General features: G+C 40.8%; 1 protein-coding gene and 1 pseudogene across 9 annotated transcripts in view; one reads left to right on the forward strand and one right to left on the reverse strand.

Annotated features, from left to right (window-relative positions):
• SORCS1 (sortilin related VPS10 domain containing receptor 1) overlaps positions 1 to 12,333 on the forward strand; it is a 469,944-nt gene that overhangs the window by 292,061 nt on the left and 165,550 nt on the right. For all 8 annotated transcript variants that reach the window (XM_079136908.1, XM_079136906.1, XM_079136907.1 and 5 more), the window contains exon 4: positions 2,695 to 2,853. In XM_079136908.1, the coding sequence (XP_078993034.1) occupies positions 2,695 to 2,853 (159 nt within the window). The remainder of the gene's footprint in view (positions 1 to 2,694; positions 2,854 to 12,333) is intronic.
• LOC306659319 (acylphosphatase-1-like) lies at positions 6,381 to 6,839 on the reverse strand (annotated as a pseudogene). Its single transcript has one exon. The product of its transcript is annotated as an acylphosphatase-1-like (transcript).

Consider the following 12,333-nt stretch of genomic DNA (forward strand, 5'->3'; position numbering starts at 1 on the left):
AAAAAATAAGAATAAAGATCTCTGTGATATGATATATAGATGTGATTAAAGAAGAGGAAGGAAACATATGCAGTTTAACTGGATAGGCTCATATACCATTTATTTTTCTTTTGTTTTGGATTCTACTGAGGTCTCAATCAAGTTGTTTGTGTAATAAAAAATGACCACATAAAAATGGGCCCATATTGACCAGGTTGTTTTGAGTAGATTTGAGCAGAAACTTGGAAGAAGGACTACTAGAAAGTTTGAATTGTACTGATATATCTGTAAAGCTCACAGAAATTTCCTATCCTCTTCCATCATTTCTCAAATGTCTGAGTCTTAAATGGAAGGTTTTGTGTGAGTGCTGTATAGACAGGGTGGGATTTTGGTCTGTCTGTTTTCAGCATTCAGAAAAAATAAATAAAAATAAAAAAAACCACTAATTTTAATTATGCTATATTAAGTATCCATATATTGGAAAATATTTGCATTATTCCACCACTATCTTCCCACAATTATCTAGACACAAAATATTTTACACAGTCTGATGGCTTTAGAGTCTAGATGAACATAAAATATTTAAAATAAAGGATAAATAAAAATCAGCTTGATTGGGTATATACTGTAGGCCTAGTTTTAATTATTTTATTTTATTTTTATGAAATTGTCAGGTGAAGCAGGTGGTGAAATAAAAAGAGAAGAAAACATATTCCGGTCAACAGATAACTAGGAAAATGGAGGGGGAAAATCATCACCTTGCCTGAGACAATAGATGCTCTGTTAAATTGAGCCTCCTCATATTATCATGGAAATTACTTTTTGGCAGTAGTGCGAAAGGTTGTTATAAATTAGTGTTAATTGTGGTTAGACACACAAAGCAATATGATCATTTGATGACTTATTTGTTATTTGAAGAATGACAGCTTTTATGTGCCAATAAATATGAAATCACCTGGAAATGTTTCTGTGAATTTAGGAGCCATCTAAACAGCTTTGCTTAATGCATGCACTGGTGTTTAATGAAGCCATGTGAGTTTGTACTTAGAAGATTACCTGATGACTCTTGTCAACCATCGAGTGAGGGAAGCTGTCTACTTGGTGAATGTGAGACACATAAACCTATAACTGTGTGAGAATTTATGATTGGCAGGCAGCGGCTTCGCTGAAAAGTTATGAGAGGGGATTAGTCTCCAGTTTTGTGTGCTTCCTATCTCATCTGGAGTACGGATGACAGTCACCACATTCTCCTCACCCCTTTTGTCTTCTTCAAGAAGAGGTTGGAAGAATAGCAAGAAACTCTAAGCTAATCCTGGATAGCACAGAGTTCAGGCACAATGTGTCTGGAACACAAACTCCACGCTATTTGTAGTGAGAAACACAACCCCTTTCAAAGATCACACCAACTCTTCTTAGGTTTTTATATGATTGCCTCTGAATCCTTGAGAAACCTCTATGTGTCTGCTGGGCAGTCTGCTGCCTTATGTCATGGCTCTGTTCTCACTCTCTCTCCTCTCTCCCTCTTCCTGAAACTGCTGCATCCTTGGCTGGTAATCTTTTTAAATCCTGGGCTGCAGTGATTTCTCTTCATACAGCTACACATTAAGCACATCTTTCTTGCTTCTCTGAACCAAACTCAGAGAGTGCCAATTAATAAGCTGATGGGGAAGAAGTCAATGGGTAGCATTAGGCCCCATGTCTGGAGATATTAGGTGTGCACTTCTACCGAGTGAAAGGAGACCCACAGAGGGTGGTGAGTGAGGCACTTTATCATACATTCCTGGAGGCATAAAAGGAGAGGATAGAAAGCAGTTTCCAGGCCACCTCGTCCATCTCGCTCCCACTGTGGACTATTCGCAATGCTCCAGCCCAGATTAGGCATCCCAGTGAGTGCAAAGCATCTGAAGCTGTGAATTTTTGTGTATTTATAGCCCCTGGGCTGAAAATTTTGAAGGGCAACCAAATACAAGTGGGCTTTCCATGGAAATTCCACTCCTACATTTGCCCATAGATCAAAACAGACAAATATCCCTATTCTCATGGATCTTGTGTTCTAGCAGAAGGTATATAGATAAACAATGAAATCACAAGTAACTTGCATAGGAGGTTAGAAGGCGATAAATATGTTGGATAACATAACCCAGGTAGTGTTCTTAGAGAAAGCTTTCAAAAGTCCAGGCTTTGACTCAAGGCTCAGAAAATCCGGTTGAGGGTAGAATGACAAGGGACTCTATTGATGCAAAATGAAGGGGTATGAGAGAGGGAAGGAAAAGAGGAGGCAGAGTGGAGTCCTCCCTCTTTCTGTGTCCTCCATTCCCACAAAGCAGTTACCAGTCTTGCTCAGGTACTGTCCCAAATGGAGCCGATAAGTTACTGGACAAAGGAGCGCTGTCGTTAAGGAAGTCGAAGGAAATGTCACAGGCGAAGAAAGAACTTAGAGGAAAAGAAAAAAATAAATGTAAAAAGTGAGAGTCCTGTGGAAGAAACTCAGTCCTCCCTTCCCTTTCCATCCTTACAAATTCCCCTGCCCCTTTCACTTCCCATCATTGTGTGGTGTTGGGCCCGGAGAGCAGAGGAAACAGCAGAGTGAAGGTCTTTGGCCAAGAATTCTCTGCCTGCCCCTTTCCCCTCCCTTGTCAAAATTTTGGCTCATTTTTGAGTTTTGTAAGTTTGTAACCTCTCGGTTGTTTTCTTCCCGAACCATTCTTCCTGCAGATCATGTTACTCACAGACCCGGAGATTGAGAGCAGTTTATTGATCAGCTCGGATGAAGGGGCAACTTATCAAAAGTACCGACTGAACTTTTACATCCAGAGCTTGCTTTTCCACCCGAAGCAAGAAGACTGGATTCTGGCGTACAGTCAAGACCAAAAGGTGAGCACGATGACCTGGTTGAGACACTGGTGCCCAATCTCCAGGGAAAAGAGAGCTAGATAATCACCTCTGCATTTCATCTCAGTGCTGCTTCGGTTCTGTGCGCTAGCCTGCACTCTGTGCCAGTGGGATATGGGGAAGCAAAGAGGACCTCACGTTTCTCGCTTAACCCAGATGAACATCTTGAACAGCATGCAGAATGCAGGTTAGATTCTCGGCAAGACACTGTGGAGAAGCAGTTCTTAATTTAGATGCTGTGTGAGTGAATATTCTGGCACTGCAACAGATAACTGTGATAATCAACTTAGAAACAAGATTTATTTTGACTTACAGTTTTGGAAATTCGACTTTGGAGGTCCTAGTTGAGTGTCCCCATGCTTTGGACCTCCAGCAAGGCAACTTTATGGAAGCGGGTATGGCAGAACAAAATCACTTACCTCATCAGCAAGGAGACGAAGGGGAGAAAGCGTGAGATGTGGCCAGGGCCCCCACAGAGCATCCTTACATTGACCTAAGGACCTCCTAGTAGACCCCACCTCCTAAATATCCACAACACTTCCCAGTAGCCCTTCAGGATGCACGCAGACCTTTAGGCAACATTTTACATCCAAACTTCAGCAGATCTCTAAGGCTGTCAGGAGCCACTGACCTCCACGGAATCTAAGACTATTTTATGTATATGGGTAGTGATCAATTTTCTTGGTAAAGGATTCATAGCTTTGCTCAGAATCTTAAAGGGAAGCATAAATTCCAAAAAGATTAAGAACGCTAAGGGTTTGCTAAAATAGTGAGAGAAATGACTAGAGAACAATAATGTGCACAGGTAGCATTATTCAGAATCCAGTTACCTCAGGACTTGTCTTCACTAAATGGGAAGATTAGTGGAGTCCTCTTCTTAGAAAGCATGAGATGTGATTATGCTATTTATTACATGTGTGTGCCCCATAAATGTCATATGGTATCTTAGGTACTCTCTACTACCTATGCACTACAAAAAGGAAATAATACCTGTTTTAAGGAGCTTATATTCTCAGCTGGAATATAAGGCTGGCAATGGCAGATATAATTAAATTAAATTAACACAACAAAAAAAACCAACATACATAGGAGAGTCTGTAGCCATGAAACTGAAGGGAAAACAGGATAAGTATTATTAATCAGTGAAGTCATTCTGAGGAGTCACTTTAGAGCAGTCATGTCTTAGAAATTATTTATATTGAAAGAAATACTTGCCTGCCTGAGTTGGGAGGAGATTCCAGAGTTTCATCTGTCTGAGCATGCATCAGTGTTTGGGGTTTTCTCTGAAGGCAGAGGAATGGTGTAAGCAATTTCCCAAGGTCTCTATTGACGTGAGCATTTTGGAGGAAGCAAATTAACATCTTAGGCTTTGAGTTTTATTCATGGTGTCCTTACTGCCAAATAAAATGCACATTATGCCTAAAAATAGAAAAGATTTACAATTAGTAGTTTTTGGAGTTTTTTTCCCTCTTGAGCAGCCTGGGTACCCTTTGAGCAGAATGTACAATTTTGTTCCTGGAGTCAAGCCACAGTGCATCTGGTCCAGGATGGTTCAGTTAACAGGTGAGGGCTGAGCAGCCCAGGACACAGAGTATTAGTCATTTAATCCACTGGGTTATTGAATTTTATTCGACAGTTGGTTAATTTTTTCCCCTGATGCCAGAGGCACAGCGAAGGCCAGATTTACCTGGCTAAATAAAAACTATGCATCTTTGCAATTATGCTGGAGGAGAAATGTAACCCTTCACGTCCTGTTACTTCAAGCACTGCTTCCTGACTCCCTGTGGCAGAGTGTATTACCCTGCAGGAGGGAGGGCACGTGGCCTGTGATCCCAACTCAGCCATTAGTGGTGAATAGTTTTAGTGTTGATTTCCTTTGCCTTAATATATGTTTGCATGGGTAATTATAATCACAGATGCTCCTTCAATGTGTTTGATAAAACCACAAATACTAGACTCCACATGTTTTAGGTACTCTGTGTGGTTGTAATGTCAGTATGCAATAACCATATCAAAGAACTTAATTAATACATATAATTTCACATGTCTGAGAGAGGTCAAAAAGTCAGTAACCTCGCTTTTGCATAATGGATGCACAATCAGAGTGACTGGATGAAATTTATGAAATTAGTACCCAGAGTTGAGGAGATGGAGATTTAGTGAGATGTTAAATTTGAAGTCCTATGAAATGACTTCACCTGGACCTTAATGAATATATCAGATTCCTGTTATATGAGGAATGTCAGAAATAATCATATAAAGTTTCAAAAACCATGTTTACAGGATTGGGTATTTGGCTAAAACTGAAGTTTGGTAAAGCTAATTAAAATGCCTGTGTGTGTGTGTGCGCGCGCACACACACACACACACACACACACACACACACTCTTCTAGAACCTAATCTTGATTAGTTTTCACTTTTTGACTGATTGTGCAGGCATAAATAATTATTTTTTTCCTAATTAGCAGACTTTGGGAATTTTGGTCAGGGTGATGATATGTTCAGAGCTGTGGATGACAAGGGCTAAAATGCTCATGTAAGGATGAACTGAGGTCAAGCTAAGGTTAGGGAGATGGGTAGTCCTGGCTTCACATGTTGAAAGTCTGGAAGAGAAGATATCTTTGTCACCACAGACCCTTTAGAACTGAAAAGAAGCCTCATCCATCTATGTTCTATATGATGATAGGGATTCAAAAATCTGAGAAGTTCATACTTTTCTTCAAAAGGAAAACGAGCAATTGGTATCATATGTGGATGGCCCATGAATGCAAAGACGATTCCATGAAATCCAATAGGTTCTCTTTTTCAAGGGTGATATTTGAGGTGTACAGATGGGTAGAAGCCAGTTTTCTGCCAACCTCTCTGTTTCTGCAAGAGAGAATGAAGGATAAGTCATCCTCGGGGGACAAACTGGGTAATCTGCTAATATACAAAGGGGGCCCAAGATTCAGTCTTGCAAAGTTTGAGCCACAGAATGAAGCTGGGAGCATCAGCTAGAGGGAAATGCTGCTGACATCACCACCAGCTAACCGCCTCCTTGGGGAGCATCTCTCCCAGAACTATCCTGAGAACAGTCTCTCCTGGCTTCCCTTCTTTGCTGTTTTCTTTTTTTTTTTCTTTTCTTTCTTTTCTTTTACCTTTCCTTTCCTTTCATTTTCTTTTCTTTCTTTCTCCCCCTTTAAACACATAGTCATATTTATTTGTTTTGTACCTCCTGACATTGTCTTTTCTGTACTTCCATAAGTGAGACTCTTTAAGACCCTGAGGACAGAACTTGGATCTCTAGCCTGAAGAGAGCCCTTATGAGTTCCATAGCCCTGCTCCTGCTGTTTCATCTTGGATGCCTTGAACACTCATTGGAGGCTTTTTGATGTGAGCATTATAAGGGTCTCTAAGAGTTTTGTTGAGCAGATTATCTTTACTGACCCAAGTTAGAGTTTCACTGCTCATCAGTTCCATGGGAGGCTGGCTGGTTTTTTTTTTTTTTTTTTTTTCTGATGGTTTTATGATTAGAATTGTGTAAAGTTATGTTCCATCACACATGTAATATGTAATAACAAGTAGCTCATACAAAAATAAATAATTCCAATATTGAACACAGAATAGTTCTATATTAATAATAAAAACCCAAACTGAGTTTTTCTTGGAAAATTTAAATTCAGGCCATTATTTCTCAATTTGTAAATCAGAGTAATCCAACTTCAAGATGACTTTCTCCTGGTTGAAATTTGCTCTGTCACTGTGCACTTTGGGACTTCCTCTTATCTCAAGCCTCATTCTTGCATCTGAGGTACCATGGAGATGGGACCTTGCAGTTGTCCTTGTAGTGTGCCACATCAGTGTTCTGGACCCAGCCTACCAATCCTAGCTTTTGACCCTCAGCTTGAGTGTACTTGCAGAAAAACACCCCTTGCACCTTCCCCGAAATGTCTTAATCCACTGACACCAAGGTATCCCCTTCTGCCATGCTCAAACCCACCTCCTCTTTCCCCCATGGGGCTGAATCACACATGGGATCACCAAGCCCCGCCTCCAGCTGCCTTAAGTGGTTTTTAATCGAGGATAAATTTGTGTGGTATGATATCCTCAGACTTCTCAAAATTAGGACATTTTGATGCTTTAGTTGTTTTCCTTGGGGAAAAAAAATCTATTGGTGATATTCAATATCTAGGTGGTTTCATTAGCCAGGGTTCTTCCAAGAAATAGAACCAATTAGAGAACAATTATGAAAATTGGCTTATGAAATTATGGAGACTGAGAGGGCCCAAGATCTGCCATTTGCTATCTGGGAGGAAATGAAGAAAACCAGTGGTGAGATTCAGCCCAAGTCCACAGGCATGGGAATTGGGTGGTGATGGGGGTGGATGGGAGAAGTGCCAATAATGTAAGTTCAGGCCCAAGTTGAGAGACCTAAGAACTAGGAATGTGGTTGTCTGAGGGCAGAGGAGATGGATGCCTTGGCTCAGAAAGAGAGAGCAAATCCCCCTTTGGAAGCTGAAATAACTGGATGATGTCCACCCACATGGGGAGGTGGGATTTCTCAACTGATTCAGATGCTACTGTAAAGTGCAGGCACCTTCAAAGACACACCCAGCTATGATGTTTACCAGCTATCTGGCATTTCTCAGCCCACTCAGACTGACATATAAAATCAACCACTGGGGTTGTTGCATAGAGTTAAATGCTCTCTTTAATAGATTCTCCAAGAAGGACCGAAGGGGAAAGTATCAATTCTTTTTCACATTTAAGTTATTAAAGAAATATCCTTGCTGCTAGAATACCCTGCCCTAGGACTTACCAGTGTGGAAACAGGAATAAGACTCTGACCTCCTGAGGATCTATGTGAGGATGTGCCTTTGGAAATCATACCCCTCAGATTCACAGTGAATCCCTGTGAACCACAGGAAGAAATCCATGGCATTTATCATAGAAGCACAAGGATCTTGTTCTTTTATTTATTGGTTGTTTCTTTTTAAATGTAATTTAAGCAGTAGGCAAACTGAACATTCTGCTCTTGTTGTTGTTGTTTTGTTTCTTTGTATTTGGAAACAGAGCAGACAGGAAAAAGGAGATACAGGCTTTTAGTTCATTGCTAGTTTTCTCTGACTTTCTTGCCTCAATACAGGAAACCACCCAAGGAAGGCTTAGCAGCAGGCTGAGTCTGCCAGATTACATCTTTATTTTAATTTGGCAATAAACTAGTGTACAAACTGTGCTATAAAACATTGCCTCCAACGGCATCTCTCAGTCTGTCTTAAACACCTCACTAAACATGATGTGTTGGGAAACATTTGAAATGAGAGAAAACAAAGAGCAGATGTGACTGTAAGGGGGGAAAAAAAAAAACAGGAAAAAATATAAGAATATGCATATACCTCAGCTTTGTGGAGCATGCCGGGTACGGGGCTGCTGGCATCTCTGTCAGGGTTTCCACTGTAGGAGCCATTTGTAAAGAGAAAGTGTGAAGCTGTGAAGCCAACACGAGGGCTGCCAGGACTCGGGCTGCGGCAGGCTCTGGAGGAGAGGCCCCTGGTCTCCTCATCCAGGCTGGCCAGGCCTCCTTTCCCTACGGCTCTGCTGCCCTGACCACCAACCGAGGGTCCTGAACTGCACCCTGCTTCTCCCCACCCTCGTGGATGCCCAAGACCATCTCAGCCATGAAATCAGTTTCTGCACAGACAGGCCTGAACTCAGGCTGGATGGAGACCACAGGAAAGCCAGTGTTCATGCAGAAGGGGGAGGGTAGCACCAGGCCCCAGCCTGCTGCTCTAAGTGGAGCATGGCAGCTCCAATGTCCAGATTTATTAGAGAGAAGCAATCCCGCTCTGTTCACAAGGAGATATTTTCTTGGTTTTAAGCATTTACAACTAATTCAAAAACTTGAACATGAACAGTGCGGAAGTCAGAGAAACCTTATTGATGGCTTCATATGGGTCCCCAATTCACTTTGTCTCCTTATCTTTCACATTATATTTGTTTTTCTCCCTATTGTTTTGTGCTTAAGAAAAAAAAAAAAAAATTCATTTAAATTGAATGACCAGTTCTGTGGAGGGAGCACAAAGCCTTTAGGACAGCTTGTTGGGCCAGTCTTTCTCTGGTGGCAGTTCTACAATATTCACAAATTTATATTGTGTCATTTATTTTGAAGCTCAACCAGACAGAATTCCAAGTAATTCTATGTAGGAAACCTGTTTTTCCCTTGATCTCTCATAAATTCCAAGGAATCACAGTGTATGAAAGAAATACAAAATTGTAATTCTTTCAGGCCTCAACTTCAACATTTTGATAAATATGTGTCAATACATGCAAAGTGAAAACATGATTTTGAAGGGAGGAAACAAGTTTTGATAAAGGAGATTCCATTCACAAATAATGAAAACCTTAAATATGAACAGTTGGCATTCTCTGTATAGATGGAAGCTGACTTTGAATTAAAATTATATATTGGTAGAAAAGGAAAAATGTACTGCCAATGTGTTTGGTGGCCAATGGTAGAATTTTAGATACTTGCACAGAAGTAAATTTTAAAAAGCTACTTTTAGCTCCTCTCTCTCTCTCTTTCTCTCCCCCCGCCCCGATTGTACAGTTCCTCAGATTTTTATTTAAGCGATTTCTTACCTACTTTTTAAAAGTAAAATGTCCCTTTATCCCTTTTTATTTGATCCTTCCTTTTCCTTACTGGGCTCGAATGCAGGGAAAACACTTCTCATGGTAGCTTTGAATGCTGAACATTCCCTGAGACATGCTGCCTACTTAATACAGCAGCAGATGAGATGTCAGCACTGAGAGGCAATAGAGCAAGCTGATAAGATTGTCACCTCTCTACTCTGCCCTGACTGTATGATAGTCAATAGCTCACTTAACTTTGTATTTTCTCCACCTGTAACATGGAAGGAATAGTAACAATACCTGCTTCACAGGATTGTTTGGAGACCCTGAGAGAATGTACGTAAAACACTTAACCCAGAGCTTGGTACAGAGCAAACATTACATGGATGCTAGCCAATGTACTATTTCAATACCTGAGAGATGGCAGACGTAGGAAGCTCAGACAACAAATAGCCACAGCCTGCCTTAGCCAAAGCCTGCCTTGTCCAGTGCCTTTCCACCATGGGAGATATAGCACTTTAATTCAATGTTGAATGCCCTTTTAGATAATCACTAAAAGCTACCATGGAACCAGATAAATGGAACAAAGAAGAACTGGTATATATAGCGTATGGATAATATAATTGATTATAATAATATCAAGCCATTAAATATGAAAGTATTTATCTTCATAGTGATTCTGTTTGTTTTTGAATAGACCTAGTGACCTTTTACTGTCAAAAGGGTAAGATGGAGATAAAAGACAAATGGATCCTTGAATTTCAACCCCTGGGGATATTCAAATGATTTCTACACAAGCATAAACACTTAAGAAATTAATATCTATCTTATATGATCATGTTTCCCCAAGGCACTGCATTAAGTAAAAAGGCACTCAGTTATTCATATGAAATATGTTGAGCATTATATACCATGCTGGTTTGGCAAGATTTCCATGTGCTTGAAGTTTCCCAATGTCAGGGCAGATTTCTAAACTCATGAATATGTAAATAATTTAAGTATCCAAGTACAAAACTGGCAATTAGAGTGGAAACCAGGGAGCTTGCTAAATGTCAACCCCAATCCTTGTTTATAAAACAAATTCCCAAGCTGAAAAGTCATCATATGCAAACAGGAAAGGCCTACATTCAACTGAGATGCCATGTTTAAACAGGTTGTATCATTATTTTTCAGTTACTATTTGGAGCAGTTTGATCTATGTGGTCCTAATGATTTGAGAGAAATAGGGTACTAGAACAAGGAGCAATGCATGTGTTAAAACAAGTGATTAGAAAGAGGTTAGAACAGACAGAATTAGTTTATCTCAGGCCTACATAGGCTCTAAAATAGAGGTATATGTTTGCATGTGCAACTTTTCAGCTGGTTCTTTATCTTTTCTGTCATCAACACTTGTCTCTAAGAATCTTCTTTTGCTGTATACCCCTGGACCTGGGTACACAGGAAGTGTCTCCAAATAAAGTGGCCCAACATCACATATTGACTTTTTCTTCTCAGTTAGCTCCAGTTCCATATGTCTGCTTCCCCAATCTCAGAGTGCCAAGCCCAACCACAGGGGATGTGACAGCCTTCAGTGACAGCTGAGGAATGGCCAGTGTCAGATCTGACAAATCCAGTCACAGGAGGGATTGATGGAGCCGGCAGCAGGTCACCGTTCCCTCTCACCCTTCATCAGCAGAGCCTCATCTTTTGACCTTGCTGACTGGATATTTGTATCCAGTCTATAGTAGCTCCCTGCAAGATTTGGCAAGATTGTACCTACCCAACCTGGTCCTGGGCTCCATTTACAGCTTCAATTCCCACTTTACTTTTCTTTATGCATTACAACCACACTGAGTCTCTTATCTTGGTCAAAAAAAAAAAAAAAAAAAACCAAAACACCATTCTGAGTTTTGCTGTTCCATTTGCTTAAGCTGATCCATTCCTCTGGAACACTTTTCTCTACATCTCTTTTCTTAGGACTTCTCATTCTCCTTCAGTGCTTGCCTTGAAAGCTTTTGCAAATTCCCACGGAAGCACTCCGAAAAAGTGTATCCATTACTACGCATTTTCTATGATATCCTTGATAAGCTAGCTTTTTTCTTGGAGAAGCATCTATTGGGTTGGAAGTGATACCACTGGTTTATTGGTGACGTGTTCTGTTTCCTCAAATGTTGAAGTCTGAACACTAGAAAAGCACTCCAAGGCAAGCATATAAAGCAGGTTTTATTTAAAAGGAGCGTAATGGTTAATATGAATTGTCAGCTTGATTGGATTAAGAGATGCAGATGATTAAGAGGCTTCTGGGTGTGTCAATGAGGGCCTGTCTAGGAAGGATTGGAATGTGGGATAGTGAACTGAAATGGAGACCCTCCCTAAGTGTGGGCAGCACCATCAATAGGATGGTGGCTTGGTGGAATAAAAGTTGGAAGAACAAGGAAGCAGAAGCAGATGCAAACTCAACTCTTCTTAAAAGGGTTCTTGATTGCCACTTTGGTCTTCTGAGGATATTGAACTTGTGCTTCTTCACTCTTCCAAAGCGAACTCTGCTAGTGATTCTCCAGGGAGTTTCCATAAGCCTTGGTCTCAGACTAGGGTAGCGCTGTTGATCTCTCTTGTTTTGAGGCTTCTGCCTCTTGGATTGCACAGTTGCTGATTCTTCTAGCTCTCCAGCCTATGGACAGCCATGGTGGACTATCCAGCTTCTGGTTGTGTAAGTCAATCTAATATATTCTCTTTTTATAATCATACCTATTGATTCTTTTCCTCTAGAGAATCCTGACTAATACAAGTAGTAGCACAGACTTCTCCCTGGAGGGAACGGGGACCATAGCTGGTATTCTGGTATCCCAAGAAATAAGAGCACCCTGTCCCTT

Source organism: Sciurus vulgaris (assembly GCF_902686455.1).
Source record: "Sciurus vulgaris genome assembly, chromosome: 4".
Lineage (NCBI taxonomy): Eukaryota > Metazoa > Chordata > Mammalia > Rodentia > Sciuridae > Sciurus > Sciurus vulgaris.